Genomic DNA, 23,790 nt, shown 5'->3' on the forward strand with positions numbered 1-23,790 from the left:
ATATACAGATATTATATGTATTATAATTAAATGTCAAGAGAAATTTGAGATGAAACATAACTGTGTTTGAATTCCTCATAAAGTTGACAAACGTTTTGGAAGCATGTTTTTGATAGCACGCATTTTTTTGAGTAAAGGGATGCCACGAAATATATTAATTGTGTTGTTTATAGAAATAAACCATGAAGAATATTGATGTGAAGCCAAACAATGTGATTTTATCAAACTTGAACGATCGCAGCTTGTTTTTCTTGAGAAAACTAAATTGATTTATCAAAACAAACTGTATACACACGAGTTTGTAATTTTGCTGCGTACATGTGTATTTAAAATTGACAAAAAAAATGTTGAATGTATGATTCAAAAAATAAAACATGTGTGATGTGTGATTTTGCGTCTTTAATCGGCGTAAGTCATTTTATTATACACAATAAATACTTATTCTATACAATACATTTAAAACAAATATGATGCTTTTCGGAGCTGAATATACACTAAATTCGCAGTTACATTCATAAATTTATTATTTCACTTTCGATGATGTTTTAAAGTGATACCAAAATGAGTGGAAAACGGCAGTCCTCGAGCTCTTCACAAAAACAACAACTCTTCAAGAAAATAGCATGTATCTGCACAGTGATGTCTTTTTTTTTTGAAGTGTTGCCAATATGTAATCGATAAAAGATGTCCTACCCAGTAACAGCAAGATCATCCGGCAACGAATGAAGTCGTATGAATCTGCTAATACCAACTTGGATGCAGTTCTGAGTTAAGTTGATTCGTACCTGCAGCTCAACTGTTTTCAACTCCTTCTACTGCCTACTTGTTCTCTAATTTTCTAATAGAATTTATGTGATCAGTTACACCCAACCACAATGTTCGGTCAATAGCGTATTGTGGAAGCCATCCCTAAAAAAAATTAATAAAAATTATTTCAAATAAATAAATATCAAATAAAATTAAACATATTTGTTGGTTCTGTATGAAAAGAATATAAAAATTCATTTATTAGGAGAGACTATTTTTCGAAATATTTTTTATGTCAATTTTTTCCGTAAAGTTTCACTAAATTCAAATTTTCAGTAGCTGTATGGCCTGAGAGGCGTGGTGGTAAGATGCTCGTCTACCTCCGTGAAGGTTGCTGTCACGGTCCTGGGTTAGAACCCGAGGGGGTTCGTACGCGAGGGAGGATGTAGGAAAGATATTTTCCCTAACGAACTTGAGGGGACCATCAATTGACATCGCCTTCATTTCCATCTCATTAATGGCAGTAGATTGCAATTTAGCGACATGGCCAGAGTTGGTGTTTGGTGAAGTAGTAACTGTATGGCGCATCATATAAATTACCATTTTTCCTTACTGTAATTATGAAATATGAATTTTTGAAAAAGCAAAAATGTCCCAAAGTACAAAAGGTGGTCTTGTACCTTGAGCAGGGTTAAATTACAAAGATAAAAAAATACAAATGTTGCAGAAAAAATAATATAATAAGTATTTTTTCAATATAAACCATATATTCAAATATAAAATAACAAAATAATGACACAAATATGATTATTAATATATATAAACAAGAGTAACAATAATTGAGGTGGGAACGTATTTATGTAGGTGAAATGCATAATTATTCTTTATACTTGTAGAAAAGAAAATTATGTTTCTAAAGGTATAGTTCCGTCAGTTCCTTTGATGCTAGGTGGTTCCATTAGAGATACAATATCCGTGATGTGTCAACAAAATAATAAAATATTTTCTCACGTCTCCTCCTAAGGAAAATAATTTTGTAAAAGCTTTTGTTTGACGCATATCCCACATTGTGTAAACTATGTTTTTCCAACAAATTTGACTAGAAGATAAACCGAGGTGAGAATGGAAAAGGCGAAACGGATGTAGCTGAAGTTTTTATAGGAAAAAATATAGAACTAAAATTTGAAATATAAATTGTATTAAAAAAAAAGTATTAAAAATTAGTGTAAGTTGAGTATTCCAAGGTAAACTAGAAACATTTCAAATTTTACACTGTTCCAAGGTACACGATACTCTATTATTTCTGAAAAATATTAACTTTTTTCCATGATGATTGGTATGATTGAGCACTTAGTACGATTTATCAGGAGAATGCGTGGATTATAATTACTAAGTATAAATCACTAAACTTGAAATGTTGAGGAGAAACACAGCAAAAACAAGAACACAATATTTTTACTCTTTATGTGTACCTACTTGCAAAATCTCTGTCAGTGCCATAGACAAAGAACTGAAACCCCGTTCAGTCGTTAGGTTATGTGTTTCTAATTTCTTGAACTATAAAAACATGAGCTAGAAATCAATACTATCGAAACTATTTCAAGTGTTTCAAAGGTTTACTATGGTCAAGGTATAACAGTTTCCCCTACATAGTTAGTTTTCCAAGCCTTTTTTTCTCATTGCCCTCTTCAGAATTTTTTTCTCATCCCGGAGGATCCCGTAGTATCTTACAGATAATAGTTACAGATGGAGTAACCATTATCGCCCCCCCCCCACTTAGGAAACACTGATTTGGTACATTTGAATTCAATTGTTACTAATTCAACTCCTCCTCCAGTTTAAGCTGCACTAAAAATTAAGAAACATCATTAATACTTATGGTACGATGACATTGACATAAACTATGAAAAAAAGTGTCAGTAAAAAAAGGGAACTTCAGCTGTAACAGTTATACATCCGTAAAATAGTTAATTGGAGAAAATATTTCACACCACTCCCCCCCCCCTCCAATCGAGAAAACGTCAATTAGTAGAATTTGCGCTTTTTCTATTAATTAGGGATTCATCCCGAACAACTAAATGAGAATTTGTCGAGTTATCGTTAAGTGCAGTCCTTGGTTTTTGCCGTAAGTTGTTTTAGCACGAAAAAAATGACAACAATCAAGAATCTCAATCATCGATTTTCATTCAATTGTTACGGGTTATAATAGAAAGAGGCATAAATTTTACAATTGAATTTTATTTTTTTGATTGGGAGATGTACGAAAAAAAGATATTTACGTTAGGGGTTTAAGTTTTTATATTTACCTTAAATTTAATTTTACGCCACTATCGCAGTCTAATTTTCATTTTTCGCTTTTATTTGTTTATATTTTATATTGATCTTAAAATCAATCGCAGAAATGATATTCTTTTTGAAAATTTTTGTGAAACACCAATTACATTATTTGGGTACTTCTTCCATAATAGAATAAATATATGAAAAAATACCCTGTATGGCTAAACATTTCTGGCATGATTCAGTATACGTTAGCTGACCATACAAAAGAAAAAAAATGTGGGAAATTTATTCAGTTTTTTGAATATTTCTCACACTTTGAGATTGAAAAACTAAATTTAGTTTCAAAAACATCTACATACCTTCAAATGTACCTGCATCAACCATATCAATTTGGTTTTTTCTGGTTCTCCGTCAACAGGTTTCATAACGTATGTACAAAATCCTTGTTCACCTCTGTAACAATACAAATCAAAAGCTTAGCTATATATAAACGTGCTAATATGAAATTCCACACACGGGTATTAGTCACCATACTTGAGCTTATTATTTTATTTTTGACAAATAGTTGGTGTGTTGAAACCGAGATATTTAATTATGTAACAAACGAAACGTATCGAGTTGGGGCTGTTAAATTACATACGTCACAAATATATATACAAATACCTCACACCAATACAGTGATACCTCGGCTTGCAAATTTTTCAGCTGACGAAAATTTTTTTAGGATTTTTCTGATAACGAATATGGATTCTGCTAACGGATATTTTCATTGATATGGATGCACGAGCTAACATAAAACAACCACCTCGCGAGTTGCATTTCAGCGCCGATCATCATCAGCGAATTACTGTCGATCAAGCCTGATTTTAACTCACGTCCACCTCGGAATTTTTTTCTAGATGTACCTCCACTTCTATTTCTGAAACTTTTTGTACCGTTTCATGTAAAATGAAAGATTCAGCTAATAGAAAATGCATTAAAAAGGAGCCTATTTATGCAAAGCACGAGTTCTTTTAGTGTAAGACTCCCAGCTTCAAAATGAACAGTCTGGACATTCTACGAGCCTATACTGCCCATCTGCATGTACGGAATAGAACTAACCAAAACACAAATGGATTACCTACAAACTCGGCTGGAATATGTCTATAGGAGTAAAGTTATTAGAAATATTCCGAGGGCTCAAAAATATTGGGTGGGGGGCTCGAAATATATATTTCTATTGTTTCTATGAAGACAGTGGCAAAAGTTAGAGGAGCTCAGGCCCATGGCCAGATACTAGTTTATGTCTATGATTTTGTGTGAAAAATAAATGATTCTTTATTAGTAGAAGGGTTAATAAGTTGCACACATAGTGTAAAATAAAAAGATCTTTACTATCTCATCATCCTGTAAATTCTCATTTATCCAAGTTTAAAACTGTTCATTTTATACATCTGCCAGTTTTTATCTTTTTTATAGCGCTACTTGGTGTTTTTTAAAAACTTATCTTCAAATTTTGGGCAGTACCTGTAATGAATTAAGGTATCCGACTACGTTGAAAATGTCATTTTGAAGTAAAATATCGATTTATATTTTTTCATTTTTTATGAAAGCCCTGTTCCTTGTGATTTCAAAATAGGCCTTGTTTTGTTTATATCATGCTTAGGATCGAAGTGTTGCTTTTGGGTTGCGTTTTTTAATACAAGGGAATCCGTGAATGAAAACTTTGAACGCGCTTTACGCAGAATGCTATTTTTGACATTTTACTTGAGTTGAAACACGATTTCTGTAACTTTATTCATTGTATCATTACAAAATTATGATATATTATTTTGCCATATATTTTTGTGGTTATGAACTAAAACCTAAAGGCTATCACATATATTTGTATAATTAGTGTTTTTATAGACGATATGTAGGATGAAATTTCAGAAAATTCACACATACATTAACATATTTGAGTGTGACTTATGAGCATATAATACAATTCTTTAAATTTTAGTTCATAACCTGTACCATTACTATGTACTGTGAAAATAACGAAACATTTCATTCATAGAAGTTTTTTGCAGTCGTATTTGGAATATTACATGAATTTTGCTTAAAATTTGGCATTAAAATGACTTTTCAGAGAAAAGGACGCAGATAGTCCAATTTTTATTATTGTTTTCACCATTTTACGACATTTTCTACCAAAAATTGTCATTAAAGTTCACTCCAGAACCATTTTATAGAAAAATGCTCTCGAACGTAGTCGGATACCTTCAATGAATTTACATAGAAACATGAGAAATCGTGTTTCGGCTAACGAACGTGATTCTGGAACGAATTATCTTTGTTAGCCGAGGTTTGGTTTATTTGGATAAATAGTTGCATACGTATTGTTGCATTGTGTATAGATGTAGCTGAAATAAACATTCAAAGCACATCCACATTTGATGATGCTATTTCACTGTTTAAAATCACTGCAAAGCACGGATACCCAATTCATTTATTATTATTATTATTATTCATGATCTCGCAATAACGTAATGTAATTAGTTAATTGGTTTGACTTCTAGCAAACTGGTTATTCAAAACGAGAACAATGGATATTCATAAACTTTATCATCCTTAGTTACATGTAATCTATACAGTCATGCAGAAAACTAATTGGAAAATCATGATTAACATGAACAGAACTTTTTTAACATTCCATGGTGATGAATGACCATATAAACCCTCTAGAATTTTTTAAATAATTTCATTGCGTAATTTCATTAAAAGAAGAATTTTTCTTCAAAATTAGTGGCCCAAGAGTATGAACATTATTGAACGACAACAATAGCAAAAAAAATTCGTTGAATAAATTTCGCTTGTGAATTTTTTTTCTCAAGTCATAAACTTGTAGTTTCAGTAATATACTTTCATTTTTTCTTTATTATCTCATGAAAAAAAAACTCGGAAATAAAGTTTTATCGCAAAAAAAGAGCTAGAAATTGTTTCAAACAAATTTTCTCATTTTAGGAGTTTCTTAAATAAAAGGCAAAGAAAGGAAAAAAACGGTTGAAAAAACTTTGGTAAGGCAAAGTTCAATTAATCATGTCGCAAAGAAATAAGTTATAAAACAACAAGTTATGTGCACTAAATTTCCTCATATTTATCTTTATGAATGTTTAAAAATTCATTAGAAACTTGACATGGAACAATGAATCTTTATCCACGATGTTTATACTGAATAGATAATTATTTTGAATTTATGATGTTCCAGTCTTCCAAAAATATGAAATTTAAATAGAAAAAACACCACTGGGGTTGAAAAAGCTTATGCAATGACTTGAGAAAAAAATGTCTTCAATAACATCATTCTTCTAGTTGCTAATGTCCGACAATTATTTGACCATTTTTACTGTTAAGTGCATCATTATCAATCAGGATTCCATCATTAGTTGAGTTAACACCAGGAACAGTGCCAATTAAGCATAAGAGCTTGTGTTTGGTATTTATGCCAAAATGACCTTTCGTGTGCGCTCAGTTGTTTTATATTCTATATTTCCATTCTACTCTTTAGCATTCATAACGGGTAAATGATAAATCAGAGAAAGACTCTAGTTATACAAAACCAAAATAACATTTTAGTATCTATGTTGTACATGTATGTATTTTGTTAAAACATAATTTTTCGTGAAAGGGGCTTACCTGATAAACTGGCTTGTTTCTGGAGCATGAGGATAATCTACAGAAAATGAGGTGTGGATAAAAGTATCATCCAGTTTTTTCCAAGTCCTCAAACTGATAAAGTCTCTGTAAAACATGACTTTTATTAAACTTCGGAGTAATTACGTCTCTTACATTGGACCAGTGGTTCTTAACTGGGGGTGCGGCAAAGCATTTTTGGGGCTGTGAAATGGAAAAAAAACTGTAACTTGTTGACGGATTTTTCAGGAAAATTGAAATGATGCGAAAAATTAAAATTATCCTTTTTTTTTTTTTTAAATAAGAATTATACCGACATTTTAACAACTTATTGCTTAGCGTCAGCTTTCACAAATGTGTTATGCGAAAAGTTTATTTTTCGCTTAGTGATCGTACTTATCCATTTCGATTGACGAAAAACACCATTGATATTCAAAATATTTTACGGTTTGTTTTAGTGCATACCTCGTATTATTAACATTCTGCGCTTTGATTTGATTCTTCTGTAAGAATGTCTGAAGAAAAATGTCAAAAAATTTAATCAAGTGCCGAACAACATATGCATATAATTGTTCAGCTGGAATTAACAAATGAAAAATCATTCACTGTATCTTTTTTTCTATGAAATTTCGGAATTTTCTTTTTAGTTTTTTGTTTAGCTTTTAAATTAATTTTCAAAAAAATTCAAAGCTGTCTGTCAACCATAGCAAAAAGACAATTTAATAATATTTACATGACTTTACAAAGGTAAGTTGATGGATAATTTATGTAATTAATTTAATGTGTTTCCTATTCATTAATAAGAAACACATTGCACACTGTTCAACAAAAAAAAAAATTCGTGTTCTCAAGGAAGTTTCACCTGTTTAAGGTACTTTGGGGTTTTTGATTAGGAAACTGGTGTTACTTTTGCGGAATTGGCTCTAATTTTTGAAATAATGCATATTGTTCACTATTTCAATGTAATTTGTATTACTAATGACATTTAATTCTTACGTTATCTCAAAAACTAGAGCCAATCTGACGAAACTAATATTAGATTTGGATTTAGTGCCTTCAAATCAACCTAAATTCACTGAAATATCTTTGAGAACAAAATCAGTGTTGAGCACAGTGTTATTAAAGGAGGTTTGGGAAAGGTGAATGGTATTGCATTGGAGGGATGGAAAAGAGGTTAAGAACCACTGCATTAGGCAAATGAATGCCCGTTAAGTTTTAGTTTTTTAACATTTAAATGTAACAAAAAAAACTTTACGGATAGTAACATAGCAATATTTCATTTAATAAAACGTGAACAACAAGCATTTTTATTGAGATTTTGCATCCGTTATTATTTTAGGATTTAGTTTAAAGATTTTCTCAAAAGAAGAGTCAAAGTACGAACTACGAGCTATTCTAAACAAAGTCTCAATCCACACTTTAGGTGTGCGTTCAAAAGTTTTCAAGTTACTGCTCTATTGCAAGTCTAGTCACCGCATCGGATGGGCCGCCTTTTCAGTGTCAGTCCCAGACATCGATCTTTCTGGATGTGGGTGATCAGTATGTATTATTCGAGCGCACCTGTATACGATAGACGAAATTCGAAGCGATTCGCTCTGGCATCTGAGAACCTTTCCTAACTCTCCAATTTCCTCGTATATAGCCAAGTCAGAAAGTGAAAAGTCTTTTTAAATTTAAATCTTATGTATAGTTCTATGTGGAAACCAAAGTTCATTTTTCGATTTTTGTATCGTGTCGACATCTACCAATTTTTTCCTGCTGATATTTATCGCATCACACATAGCACATATTGCAAAAAAAGTGGATTACTTACACAACAGTGTTTTTATATAACTATTTGATAAAATAAGAGTGAAATTATTCTGAAATATAGAATGAAGTGAGGTTGCTGCGTACACATCAAACCCATAAACCAAATAAAAAGTGGAAACTTGGTGAATGAGATCGAAAGTTTTTGAATATGGGGGGGGGGGATTTTTGGATATGATCATTTCATAATACAGTATTCTCTGCAATAAATAATGTAATAAAACTTTTTCTAACGTAAACCAAGTGCACGGATACTAAGTCATACTTCCAGGATGGTCTTAAGAGCATTATGGGCCCCCGGACAAAGTGATTTTTCAGAAGCCTCTAATTGGTTACCAATTTGCATGTTTGCTCTCGAAAATTTTAACTAGATCTCATTTTCACGAGGTCCCCCTCTGCACTTTAGTCCCCCCCCCCCCCCAAAGGCCGTGCCCGGGGGGGGGCCCATGCGTTGAGACGGCACCGCATGGTTTGTTAAAGTATCGGAATTACGAGGTAAACATCAATCAAATAAGAAAGATACATGACGAATATAAACTTGCTTTCTTACCTACTAGAACAGAATGGACTTCGTACCACGAACCTACCGATGTTCAAGTTTTCCTCAATGTTCTGCAGAATCTAAACGACGAAGAAATGTATGAATTATGTCTCATATTAATAAGTGCATTATCAGCATAAAATATAAAAACTGATTTTACTTAGGAATGAGAACTATAGGTCATGGTATTAATACGCCACATGGGCATACAATAGCAAAGGGCAAAATGTTTATAAAGATATTGAATATTTATAGTTATCTCCTCCACTATATAACAATATAACTGGATATTGGTCCGATCCGATTTATTTTTGAATCACAGGATAAGAGATCAAGTAATTTTTCTCTTTTACTGTTGAAAATGAATCATGATTTAGCAGCAATCTAGCTGAGTGTAAATGTAAGAAATCTGCTGGTTATTTTCAATTCTTGGAGCCACTACTAGGAAGGGGATTCCGGTTGGGTCTTGTGTCCAAAATTGTTGTTATTCAAATACTCATTCAGTATATCAGATGGACACCAAAATGCACGCTTATCCACGCTGAACAAGCATCTGGTTTCTGCCCTGCTGATGCATATATTGTTGCAAAAATTTTTTATACTATATTTGCAGCAAAAATAATTTTTAATTTACTGCATACGAAGAGATTTATCAAATTGAACCGGGACTACAGTTTATAGCTGATTTCGAACAGAATTTCACATACATCTAGGCTTATTGAGAAGCAAATAATATTATTGAAATAAATTTATTTCTTCTTTAAAAATACTTTACTTTGACCTGATTCTGTGTATTTCATTCCCAAATTTTTCATTAAATATACAACTTTTCCAATGTTCATTAAAAAACAAAAACAACAATGCGAGTGGGTTTTTATACTGAAATACAATTGCATCCCCGACGATTGATCTTCATTTTGACCTTTATTCTCTATGGAGATTTTTTTTTTTTTTTTTTGGAATTTGTACAAGTTTTTGGAAAGCAAAGATTAAACTGATCAAAAAACACAATGATATATTGTTGAATGTTAGTATCAATACAAAAACAAAACAAAAACAAAAAACACGTGTCCTTGATCTTTCAGGTGAACCGATTTCCTTTTTCTTCGAGAGAAAGATGGTTTACTCAAACCATAAATTTTATTCGGAGTGTGACGATACAAATGAACTTCAAGATGGACTACTGGCCTTAAGGAAAACAAAAAAAAAACCCGCTCGATACAAAAAAAATCGATACACAAAAAAAGGACAGAAACACGATAAATATACTTAGTGTACCGAAAAAAAAAGGGGTATGGTAAACAAAAAAAAAATAGAAATAAATAAAGAGAAAATCAAGGGCTGTTCTTACCTCATTAATCGTTAGAATGGGAACACGCATTAAAATGTCACTCACACTAGAGAACGGGAATGTTTTCCTAAGAAAAATACCAATGAATTCTGTGGCTTTTCCTACACAAATATATTTCTCTTATTTACTTTCCGATCTTTCGTTAAAAGCCTATTTTTCGTTTATGTTATTGAGCTTAAATTATACTAAAAAATTTTACACAAAAACCACCGAAAAAAAAATCATTTTTCAATTTTAATGGTTTTAAGTTTTTTAATATTAAAACAGCATGGATTATTCGATATACTGTTTTTCCTACCTTAGCTTCAACAACTGTACAGTTCCACGTAGGACTTTCCTCGAAATTTTCAAACAGCTTGCTATTTAATGTCTGGGGTGACATGTTCACCATTCCCTGAAATACAAAATGCAGTAAAAGTCTGTTGTAATGACAGTTCACAGTCAGAGGGGAAATTGTCGTTAAAACGTACTTTCGTTATAAACGAATTTCAGTTTTTTTGCGCTGTAGAAACATATAAATTGGGAAAAGAACACACAAACTACCTTTCTTTTAACTTCTATTTCGAACTACCTTTGCTGAAACATGCATCTAGAGTTAGTTTCATATGCATATACACAATTCTGTTTGTATAAGAAAATTTGCTCTTTAATGAACGCAGCAGTTAATGTGACTGGTCTATTCGTTATAGTATAAAAGCGTGCAATAACATTTAAGGTAGAGAAAATGATTATGGTCTGCCCCCTGTGTCCAAGCTTTGGAAGATTCCAAAAAAGGAGAGAGAGGGAGGGGTGGGAGGATTTTCCAAAGAAAATAACAACGATGTTAAAACCAGAGGTCATGCCCACCTCCCCAACCTACACATCTACAGATAAAACGACATTTTTTGCTACCTCCTATATAAATAACAAGATGATAACAGATAAGATAGAGTATGTGGCCTTCTTGAAGAGGTACTGTCATGCCCCGTTTATAAACATCTATGAATAAGGTGAATAGATTTTAAAAAATGTCACTCTTTCCGGTCCATTTCACGTATAATTTTTGAAGAAAGAGAAAGGAAAACGGGGTTTTCGAGAATTTCTGTTGTCGTTATAGCGAATGTGTTCTAATTTTCATTCAAAAATGATGCAATGTTTTCGTATCTTTAACATTAGCTCTTGCGAATCACTTGCGAATTACTCGTTATTGCGAGATTCTTGTTATAGGCCGTACTCGTTATATATATAACGGACTTTTTACCGTACAAGACTCTCGCGAAAGCGAGAAATATTAGGTGTTACAAAATGGTATGTGAAGTAATTGGTGCAAAACGTTTTTAACAAAGCAGGAAAAAAAAATGTGACTGGAGAAAATCCAATAAGCAACAATTCAGGAATGTAGTTACATTATGGTTCATCCTATAGCCTGTTGAATTATAAGTAACCCAAGATTCACCACACCGTGAGTTTGACGTTGCCATTAGCAGTGATTTCGAAGAGAAAAAAATATTTTTGAACAGCGCAGAGTCAGGAAAATTACGGGTTAACTGAAGCGTCAAAGAATAATAACCAATCCTTATACCAAAGTTTCCTTCGAGCGAAAAATGAACTGAAATTGCACCAACGGTGACGATAAAAATTTTTCGTGAAGTTATCCTTTTGTTGCATCAACCGCCATCAGCATCATCCGTAAACTTTCAACGAAAATTGGATTTCTTTCTCGCTTTTCCCGAAACCGTGGCAGCGGAATGCCACCAGATTTTATGCCAGGAATATATGTTACCACGTATCCAAATTGAGTGCGCGTTCGTGCATCGCTTTCTTGAGCGCTATCGTAATTAATATTGATTAATTCTTCGATTGGAATTTTTTTTTCTAAACCCTCCCCCCCCCCCTCCACCCTCTCTTGGTTTTGAATAACAGCGAATATACTTGCTTTTCCCGCGAAATAATATGTTCTGTTGAGCGAAAAAAAAATTTTCGAGTACATAATATTAAAAGCTCCACCATGAAATAACCGTAAATTTCTAATAGCGAAATACAATTTCGTTTAAAAAGATTGGAAGAACAGAAAAATAATTTCGGAGAAGAAACAGAAAATATTTTCACGAGAAATTTGAGAACTTCTGGCCATTGCTTCTGGAGATGACGAAGAAACTAACTCGCAGTAACAGTTTCTGCCATACTTATCTGACAAAGGGGTTAATTACATGTGAGGAAGGTTTTATTCTACTGAAGTTTTTATGATTTGCGCCTGTCTTGAATATTAATATTTCTGCATAGATTACGGTCTTTTTGACACTCCTCTATTCAATTTTTATACAAATTTAGTTTGTCTTGAGGTAACAAGCTTCACAATTAGTTTTTAGAACAAGGATTTCCAATGTAAAACTTCTCGCGGAACCCTTGATAGTTATAAGGCCGTTCCGCAGGATCCTTGATGATAATGAGGCGGTTCTACAGATCTCAAACAAATTTTTGAATATTTATCCAAAAAAAGTGAGTCCCTACTGCCGTCTGAACAGCATCATAGACCCCTAGAGAAAAATGAAAGAGCTCTTACGCACCACCTTTTAATTTATATATTTATTGTCATAAATCATTGTGCTAGATCTTATCATGAATGCCCCTACGCAAATGAGGTCCCAGTGCCGTGCCCGGGTGGACTCGTGTGTTTAGATGGCCCTGAGCGTCCCGTAAAGTACTCGTAAATTCTGTAATTTAAGCATCCTCACCTCTAGTGGACAAAAAATTTTCAAAAAAGCATCGTTTTTAAATTCCCTAATGAAACGGAAAATGACATTCATGAACTGCTAAGCTTCTGGTTAAAACATTAAAACATTCGATGTGAAAAATTTTAATGTTACTGTTTCTAAGTTATTGAGATATTCAAAAGTGATCGGATTTTGTTTTTAATTTTATTAGAATTCATTTATTCGAATTTGAATATATATTAGAATTTTTATAATTTATTTTTAGAATTTTTAGAATTTAATACTTTAGAATTTGAATATAAATTTGTTAGAATTCAAAATAAAGAACAGTTTTGCGGCTATCAGTAACAAGAAAGTTTTCGGCTTTGAAAGGCTCTCCGGGTTCTGTGGTGTTTGATTATGCGGAACACCAGTTGGAAACCCATGTTTTAGAACATGAATGTGCATTAGACGCTTAATCAAGAATTCAAAAAGAAAAATCGAAAAATCTATGTATTGCTCCTTGAAGCTTATTTCCATGCTACATATTCTATCTTTGAAATTCCCAAAATGAATGCAAATTACAGTATCCATCCCATGGATTGGGAATCGTCGGAAATGTAAGTAAGTCCCATCCCATTTGCATAAACAAACGTTGGAATTTATTCGTTGTCTTTAGCACTCGTAATGGACACACTCGTTATGATGCTAAGCTAGGGTTCATTTTGGACACAGTCGATGAGTTAACAATGGTGAGAGCGAAAAGTTACATATAGCTTACCAGACATATTGAGTTTTAAATGAGCATGACTATCACCAATATTAAAATAGAATCCCCTGCATCGAACGAGGAATTTAAAATTCCAAATCAGTAATAGTTCGGAAACTAAAAACACACGTACACAATGGAGACTAAAATGCGATGAAACATACCTCATACTTGTATGTTTTACCATAGTTTGGAAGTCTCTTGCAGTAAATGGTGCCACCATGCCATTCTCTTTCAACTTCCCAACCATCTGAAGCGATAATTTCTAATGCCTCGTGCAGAGATTCTTCTGACCTTCTTTTAAAATTTTGTTTCTCTTTCAAAGAACATGTTCCAACCTGAAATTTGGAAAAACAATGATATTTTTTTCAGTTTGTTTTTCATGTCTATGGAATGAGTTGTTTTTTTTTCTTTTTGACAATCTATATCATATGAAAGAGTAGGTAAACTTTGCCTAATAATACTCAGAAAAATCACCAACGAAAAAACCAAAATACAAAACTCCTTATGCATTTCGACACGCTATGGGTGTTGTCTGCAGAGGATAAAAAATATCACACTCGCCGAGGATCCCACTTGCATTGGTCACCAAATCTTAACTCAGCGGGAAGAAAAAATATACGTCTGTCCAAGTCAAACGTCGTGACCAGAATGAAGCTGAGTGTCTGTGTGTAAGTCTTCTATAACGCCTTGATTGACTGCTTGAGAAAAAGAGCGTTCTGTTTGGTCTATTCGAATTTTTTTGCAATTCCTACTCGTAATGAACTTAACTCATGACACTGCAATCGGTGGTGTTGATTTATTGTCGTTTACTAATTTTTTCTTATCGCATCGCCATGGCTTAAGTTCATTACGAGCAGTAATTGTAAGAAATAGTAAGAAAATATTCCAATAGAGACCAAACAGAGATAGCTTCATTTCTCAAACAGCCAATCAGGGCGTTATAGAAGACACACGCAGACACTCAGCTTCATTCCGGTTACGACGTTAAACTTGGACAGGAGAAGTATATTTTTTATTTTTGGAAGTATATTTTTTCTTTCGGCTGAACAACCGAGATTTAAGATTTAGTAACCTATGCAAGTGGGATCATTGGTCAGCGTGATATTTTTTATTCTCTGTAGACAACACCCATAGCGTGTCGAAATGCATAAGAAGTTTTGTATTTTCCTTGTATTTGCCTTTTTTTTTTTTTTGGTGATTTTTCTGAGATTCATATCATATTCAAACTTCTTAGGTCAAGCAAAGGACATATAGCCTGATTTGCAAACACTGTTGTGAAAAAGCTGTCATTTCTGCCAACCACGGGCAGCTTAAGTGAAGGTTCCACGGATGCGGTATACCCGGGCAGCAGGTTGTAAGGGACAGCAGCGTAGACTTTAGTTAGGCTCCAAAAAGTTTTTAAAATTTCCAACAGTAAAAATTCGCATGACATCACGCTTTTCTGAACTATACCTCGACAACAGAGATGAAAAAACTTGAGAAAACATGCATGGGACCGTAATACCAGAAACAGGAGCATAATCTGTCAATGGCGACTCGAGACAAAATTTCTACCTGTGTGGGACTTATTTTTAGCTCTTCTCTGCCTACTCTTTCCCTCACAATTTATACCAAGAATTCCTAATAAAAAACTTTTTTTTGTTTAAATTTGCACTTTTTGATTTTTACAACTTTTTTCTTAAAATTCATTTTCTACTTCAAAATATTAGGTGCTTTAATATGCACATAGTTTTTTCTTCATTTTTGTATTGAGATAAAAGTTTTGTAGTTACTAACTTACGTTTATTCCTCAGATCCTATTAACCATCTCATGCTATGCTAACTTACTCCAGAGGTTGTGCCAACTTGCCCCCCACATCCATACCTTGCCTTACTCCATTGGGGTAAGTTGGCATAGTTTTAACAATTTTTTGATTTGAACAGATTTGGCGAAATGAGCATACAAATTTGAATGATCTTTTAATCATTAATTTGTACCCAAACAGTACCGCTATCAGGAGCATAGGTCACATTCGCTGTATTACAGGAAAAAATAGAAAAACCAAAAACTAAAAAATATTCCAACTAGTCCCGGTCTCCGACAATGGCCGGTCGAAACAATGGCCAGTTAATTCTTGCCAATTGATAGGGCCATTACCCCTCCTAATTCAATACTTGTCTACGACCCCTAGTTGAAGTAGGTTTTGTGTGTTTTATTATACCTGTTTTGATGATGATATAATTTTATTGCTATTCATTAAAACACTTCCTTCTCCGAACTTTGTTTTGGTAATTTTTGAGTGAATATAAATTCTTTTCCCTATTCGATCACACCGTTCTTTTTCTTTTGACCGATGGACTTAGTCCCCTTCACAGCAATAAAGCACTAATACTGCTCTGATCGTACACGATTTTATTTTTTATCGGTAAAAAAACCTCTTGAATTAAAATCGTAAAAACCTCCATGGGGGAAATGCTGTAGAATTTGCATATTCAGAAAGTTTAATACATATTTAAAATTAAATAATAATCAAGTATAATAATAAGTACGGGGGGGAGCCTTGCCATTGAATTTTTGGTCGGAAATGAGCTGAGGACGTCGTCATCTGTTAGATTTTAAGGTGTAGATTCTGAATATTCCGCCTTTATCGTTGGAAACTCCATCATTGCACTCCAAAGTAGGGTTGAATATTTGTTGTGCCATTGAATATTTTACTATGGATTCGCAACATTAAATGGCGTTTTTCTCAAAATCAATTTTCATACAATGACGGGATTTTTCCCCTGTACCCTTCAATTATTTTTGTATCCAGAGCCATCTGGGCAGCAGTGCAATGGAAATCAGTATAATTTTGTCATAATTGATTTTTATTGCAATAACAGATCATCATGGATTGATAAGAGGACCCTGCACGTATCGTTGTTTATAATTTAGTAGATATCTTAAAATAAATATGTCGTACATATACGATATTTTCGATTCAAATCGTATTATACAGCAAGTAAGTTACAGAAAAAACTGAAGGGTGAACGTTCTGTACATTTAAATTTTGAATTCCACTTTTATTTTTAATCTCATCAGACATATAATGAATGCGAAATGAATAAAAAGTTTTATAAAGAATTCCACAAATCTTTTTAATGCTCGTGGCTTTTTTGGAATAAAACGGAGAGTAAAGAAAATTTCTAAATCAATTTGCCGATGGCTTGAATTTTTCTTTCGGAGCCAACACTTGTATTATTGGATTTAATTCTAAGCAAACACTTCGGTAAGAAAGAGAAAGAGATAAACGAAACCTTGAAAGAAACCATTCATTGAAAGTTATAAAGTTGGCTAATGCTCTGAAAAGAAATCATTTACGTTGAAGCATACTCTGCGCAAATTCAATTTGTCAAATTGAATTTAAAACAAACTTTGTTTGATTTTTATGTAATGAAAATATATTCACTTTTGTGTACAAAGGTCTATAAATATTTATATTTAATGCCCGTATTCTAAAACAAACTTTACGTAAATAATAGGTAAAATGATAAAGAAAATTAATATGTGCTGTAATATACCACGTTTATGATACAGCTCATTCAAAATTGTTTCTCTTCATTTACGTTTTCCTGCTTTTTTGAAATATTTTTACATTTTTGGGTGGCTCAATACCCTTTTAAAAATAATTAATTCCCTTAATTGCCCGTAGATTGCTTCTCGATATTTTTGAATCTTTACTATACGTTTGAAACAGTTGACGGTTATATAATTACTAAATATGTTCACTCGTGACAAAAATAATGTGTTATATGTGTTGATATATTTCCCACATTAAATGATAATAGAAAAAATAGTATTTCACATAAGATGTAATTTTTATGCACAAATTATTAAGTTTTGAAGTAACTTTTATTTCGGTTCTCCCATTGCATTTCCACGTGCCTGAGATATTGGTAATTGTCTTTTAATATCTCGCCTCGAATATGTAGGTTTTTTCTCCTCCCTCCTCTTGCTTTTCTGTAAATGTGATCCTTAACGAGCCATGGAAGTTTGCCATGAATGTCTTCTCACTTACTTGGATAGTGCAGAAAAAGGGAGGTATGTATAGGAAAAGAGCTATAATTATTATTCTTTGGCTCTATGATGAATAGATGAGTGCCGTTTCTGCATATTGATGAGATTTTTGTTCTCATTTATTTCTTTTTCTTTTTTTTTTTTGCTGAAACTCTTGCACGAACTTCTAAGAATTTCCGGAACCGCGGATATATTGCTGCTACTATGTTTATTTAACACAATGGAACAACTAGAAGCGACATGCAGAAAAGTTGGGACTTTACTTGCTTATTTTTTCAGAAAATGTCACTTTTCAGCTGTGAAGCTGCAATTATCGCACTATTCATTATGTCGCACCAGATATTAAGCAATGAAATATAACGTACAATTATACTTTACTATGACAATGAAATTGCTAATGATGTGTTTTTTTTATAGCTCACCGAATAATTTGGTCAAAAACTAATAGGATTTGCATTATTTTGCGCTCTTCAAAAATTCAAAAATAAAAAACGTTGTTTTTTCATACGTCATTGATGATTACGTGAACATTTGGTTGGCTGAAGCTGGCCCCATACGAAATCACAGGACCACTGTTTTCATATTTTTGAACGCGTTCAATATTTGCCATTTTTCACCAATTTTGATACTTTTGGAAACAACTACAAGAAGTTGTGACACTAGAACTGAATATTCAAATTATACATTCATTAATGCGACAGAATTATTTCCTTCTTACCTGTGACTGAAATCGAGCACGTTTCGGAATAGCGTCGAATTTCCATTTGTATGGCGTATCACTTCCAGAAACAGAAAACACCCAGTCAAGAACCTTGTTCAAAAACATATTCCCTTGCATTTAACGTAGTTTACACTAAACACTTCGCATCAAAAAATCCGAGTGCACTTGTCACAACAACAATAATAATAAATGGTAATGTTGATAGACTGAAACAATGCGAATATCGAATTCGTTGAATCTAATGTGTCATACGCAATCTGCGCGTGTGTGTGTTTGGTGTTTTGATATCTGAAGGTTTTTAACTTAACGTCACATATTATCAGATTATTTATCACCTGTGTTTTTGTTCGGTGCAATTGCCCTCGTTAACAGATGACTTTATAAAAGAGAGACAGAGAGAAGAAAATATTACTAATACACATTCACTTCTGATTTTCATTAACAATTGAGTAACTGAATAAGATAACTTACCGCAACGTGCCAGTGCAACGTTTATGTACTAATCAAAAAACAATTTCTGGTCGAATATGACTTCAAGCCAACTAAAATTTATGCGATGATAAGCAATCTCTAACCTTCAACTCAATTATCATAAGAGATTCAGAGCTGCTCTTTGTCATGTGTGATATTACACATTGAAGGCAATAACCATACATTACTGCTTACAAAAAGAGGACTATCGCTAAATTTTATTCTAGAGCTTCATCTTGGAGTCATCGATAAATCAGTAATATCTTACATTGCGATGTTACCACCCATTAGTTATTAGGAGATATTCATACTCAATGCTTTTTATTTATTTATTTTTCCTGAATCTCGGCTTGACATGAACAGCTTCGATATGATTTGAAGAGAATTTTCTTCAGATGTGCGCCGATTCGAAGAGCGTTAATTACTGGGCCGATCCCTGTCACCTCAGAACACAACTCACGTCCAACAGCTCCTTCCGTTTTCTAAGACCTCGGCCCTAATCTAACGGAACTTGAAATTCCTTCGAGAGACTTGGAACTCTGCGGATGTAGCAGCCATTTACTTGCTCGCTCTTTCTCTTTTGAGACCATTCCCATACACCCAACATAAATGCTTCGTGTTCGATTTCTTGACTCATTTAAGCTGAAAAGATACTTAGCAAAGCTTATGAAAGAAAACTAGATCGGACGTCTTTAGAAATATGCACGCACGTTTTGGCTTGCTAAAAATAAACTCAGTGACTAATTATAATAATAATACTTTATTCGCGTATTGGGACAGACGCATGCAAGATGACATAAAAAGATAAAATGTACAAGTAATAAATAACAAATCATTAATAAACAACTCATAAAAAAAACAGAACATCAATATTAAAGATTCGGAAACTTCAAACAAATAAAATAATCATAAGAAAATATTTCCTGAGCGCCGACTTACAAATCTCAAACAAATGAGAGACCAGCTGCACAGAGCGATTTCAACATATCAAAATCCCAGTTGTGGCCTTTATGTAGTGGGGTGCGTTTCAAAAGGGCATTGTAAGAAATCTTCGGGAGTCTATTATCTGGAAGAATCAAAATTTTATACCAGAAAATGAGAGTATTTTTTAGGCCTTGATTACACTAAAAGTTTGATAGATGTCCTTTCATAAAACTTGAAAAATACAACCAATAAGCAAGCAAATAAAAATGCAACTAATAGGCTTATTGCTTTATAATATCTAGAAGTAAAGTTATATCGAATAAGTAAAACTAATATAATGCTCTTAGTTTGAAAATGAAATCTTTGTGTTTTCTAAAGATTTGCGTTTTTTTTTTTGTTTTTTTTTTTTTTTTTGCTTTTACCCTTCATGAAGAACTTGATTTCTCAAGCTTTTTCAAAATATCTTTATGAAACTTTCCCCCTACATTTCGAACGTTTCTGGCTATGCAATGAACTAAGTGATATGTTTGAAACTTTTTGATTTACATGATTTTAAATTGAGGATATCAAGCGTTTTTTATGAAAAATGTGTATTTTTTCATGTAAACAATCACATATCTCAAGAAGTTTTCACTGTATTCTAAAATTTTCAGTTCATTGAGCAGAACAATATCATAGCAATAATCTGTGTGAAGAGCATGTTGATATAAGCAGTAGTTTTACTGTACAATGTCTAGCAGAAGTACTGAAAGTATGCTAATTTTACATATAAAATTATCAATAAAAAAATTTTTGCCAATTAATTCACGGAATAAAATTTATTTTCTTAATTTCATACCATATCAAAAGATAAACCACATTGGTTTTATCCAAAATGACCTTTTTTAAAAAAAAAGTACCCCGAAGGCAGGTAGTTGACTTAAGCTGAAAAGGTATTTAGCAAAGCTTATAAAAGAAAACTAAATCGGACGTCTTTAGAAACATGCACGTGGCTAGCTAAAAATAAACACAGCGACTAATCGTAATCTTAAATGGGAAAATTTGTTTTTAATTCCAGATTTTTTTTAAATATTAAATTTAATGTTTATGTAAAGTTGATGAGAATTCCTAAAAGAAAGAAAAGACGGTCGAGTTTAACGTCAAAAATTACATTTTGCTCTATTTTTTACTTATTTAAACAAATTTTACGTGGTCAATGCAGTTCGGAGAACTTAAAATAAGCACCATAAATGCTTAAAAGGAAAATAAATAGTACACTGAGAAAGTTAACTCAAGCAGACTTTACGTCAAACAATATTAAAAGAGAAAAGTTCTAAATCATATGGAGTGATAAATTTTCGGTTGCTTTTATCATCACCTAAAACGAAAACACACAAAAGAGATGAAAAACTTGATTCATTGCTATTGCGCAAGTGGTCCCCAACCCCGGTGCTGCCGGGTGCCTTTGCACTCGGGAACGACTTTTAAGTTGTGATAGTAACAATATAACAATGTTCAGTTATTAAAGTAACTGTTTTTACGACTAAATTTGGGAAATATTGCTCGCTGCCCTCAACAAAAATTATACATGCACCCCTAGGCACATAAAGTTTTTCTACCACTAGCGTTATACATTATTTACAGACGCTGCAACTATTGAATTTCAATACTGATCTGTCTCGTACTTGTATAGATGTTGCTACCAAAGCCATGAATTTTGGGCTTTGGCCAGCCAGTTTGCGAAGTCGCCAAGTTGGCGTATTTTTCGTGATAATCATATGTTGTTAATACAATATAATACAATACAAATGAAACGCCACAACAGGCAAGGCCTAAAAAATTTCCCGAAAACGCGAAAATAATTTCTTAAAATGACAAAAAATTCATCAGAATAACAATACAAAGTTCTTGAAAACCAGTTATGTTCAAAAGTCTAAGGAAAAATCTTCAAGAAAAACAAAATCATTTTTTTCTCTCTTTCGTTTTTTTCCCTACAACAGGCCAATCTTTTGTAGCAAAGGTGTGCAACGCCTTTGGAACTCCTAAGACGGTAGTAGCTGAAATGATAAAGTCAGATTCACTGACATTATTTATGCAGCGGAGCACATCAATAAGTTCTATGTCTTCCTTCTGTAAGGACTGGATAGTGGAAACCAAAATACTGAAGTTTGATCTTATGTACGCCAGCTGTCCTTCAATATTCCCTTCCAAAGTTTGTGAATTTTAATACACGCAGCATCTTCCAGATGGAATTCATTTATGGATTTCACTATTTGAAAATGTTTACTGTAGGATATACAAAAATTTAGCCATGTTCCCCATCGCTTAATCACATGTATTGGAGGCACAGCTAATCTAGGAGCTTTGGCTTTATAAGCTTCTATGCAATAATGAGATTTCACAAAAACCTTTTTCACATTAGAAACAAGATGCTCAACGTTCGAGTAGCATGAGCGAATTTCTTCACAAGTCCTATGAATTCCATGAGCAAGGTAAGTTTCGTGTATAGCTTTTGACAGGAGCTTCTGGTATTATTGTGCTCCACACCATTTGGCCGCAAAACATTCATTCTTTTGTCAAAAAGTTGACAGATAGTGGAATGATTGACTTTCCTCTAGAATCTCAAAATTAAAAAAAAACTTTTTCTTGGATGATCCGGCTCTGGAATACCTATGATGACATTAGCAGCAGGGTGAGCTTCAGCATCAGTTGTTTCATCTAATGAAACGAAAAGTTTTTGTCTGCTATGGTAGATCTTACCTTGTCCATTATTTCAATAAAACAATCGCTCACGTAATTTTTTCACAGCGTTGATTCATCGGGTATGCAATGCCCGGTATACTTCTCAAAGAAGTCCCTAAACTTTGAATTGTTCAACTTTTCAAAAGGTATGTTAACTGATATTAACATGTCGCACATTTCCTTGAAGAAGGGTATTTTCTTTGACGAGGATGGTGTAGACTGCCTACACTGTTCAAAGAGGAGTTGAGATGGTTGAGACTTTTTTTGATTGCTCCAATTCCCTTTCTATGCTTATTCCTCCCAATGTGCTGTGCGGCAGTAAATTTCTTTTCAGTTGCAACTTTACTTTCACACACTTTGTAAAACAAAATGATCCCATCAGTAGAAAAAACATCCTCCCCAAATTCTTTAAGTCGCTTTTGCAAATGACAAAATTTAGATGGTTTGCATTTGGGCATTATTCAAAATTCAGTAATCCTCGTTCAGTACACGAGCCTGAGAAAAATTGGAATTTATCGTCTGTTGTGCTCTAATATATCTCTAGGAAAAAAAAGATGTTGCTGCTCAACAGACACCTACCGTGAGGTGAGAACCCTTTCCAAGTAATGGGCAATGTTTTAATCTCCTTTCGGTGCATTAATGAATCCAACACTTCTTTTCCTTTGCTTTCTTTTGCGGATGAACAGCTTGACTGACTTCTTATCTTCGGCGAAAGACTTTTGAAGTTCATTTATACTAATGCAATCTGTTGTTGTATTTTTCACTCGGTGACTGCAGCCAAATTGTACACATGCTCTCTCCTGTCTGGTTTCCACATTTGGACGAAGATATTTTTTTGGAATGTATACTTCGCATCACAGAATGAAGTCGTAGTTTAATTGTTTAAAGTGGTCTGATTGCAGCGTTTTATAAATGATAACAGTCGATAATATTACTGAATGTAATCATCACACACACACATATTTAATTTCTTTCGCCTTTTATACTCTGAGAATAATTTTAGAAAAGTGGAAAATATCCTAAAAATGCCAAAAGATGCTCCGAAACTTGAAAAAAATGCCCTTAAAATGAAAAAGAGATAAAAATGCACA

The 23,790-nt window shown here is 33.2% G+C and overlaps 1 protein-coding gene across 1 annotated transcript; it reads right to left on the reverse strand.

Moving 5' to 3' along the window:
- Nucleotides 1-378: 378 nt before the first annotated feature.
- Nucleotides 379-18,870, reverse strand: LOC149079945 (steroidogenic acute regulatory protein, mitochondrial-like). The gene is made up of 7 exons (XM_089238843.1): nucleotides 18,581-18,870; nucleotides 13,988-14,161; nucleotides 10,681-10,776; nucleotides 9,041-9,111; nucleotides 6,685-6,789; nucleotides 3,387-3,480; nucleotides 379-909 (listed from the first exon to the last, which is right to left on the reverse strand). The coding sequence occupies exons 1-7, from the start codon at nucleotides 18,698-18,700 to the stop codon at nucleotides 820-822; spliced, it is 750 nt and encodes a 249-aa protein (XP_089094969.1). The 5' UTR covers nucleotides 18,701-18,870; the 3' UTR covers nucleotides 379-819.
- Nucleotides 18,871-23,790: the final 4,920 nt, after the last annotated feature.

The sequence above is a fragment of the Pholcus phalangioides genome, unplaced genomic scaffold (genome assembly GCF_987345545.1).
Source record: "Pholcus phalangioides strain wild (caught in Gottingen) unplaced genomic scaffold, Ppha-v1.0 ptg000011l_1, whole genome shotgun sequence".
NCBI classification, from domain to species: Eukaryota; Metazoa; Arthropoda; class Arachnida; order Araneae; family Pholcidae; genus Pholcus; species Pholcus phalangioides.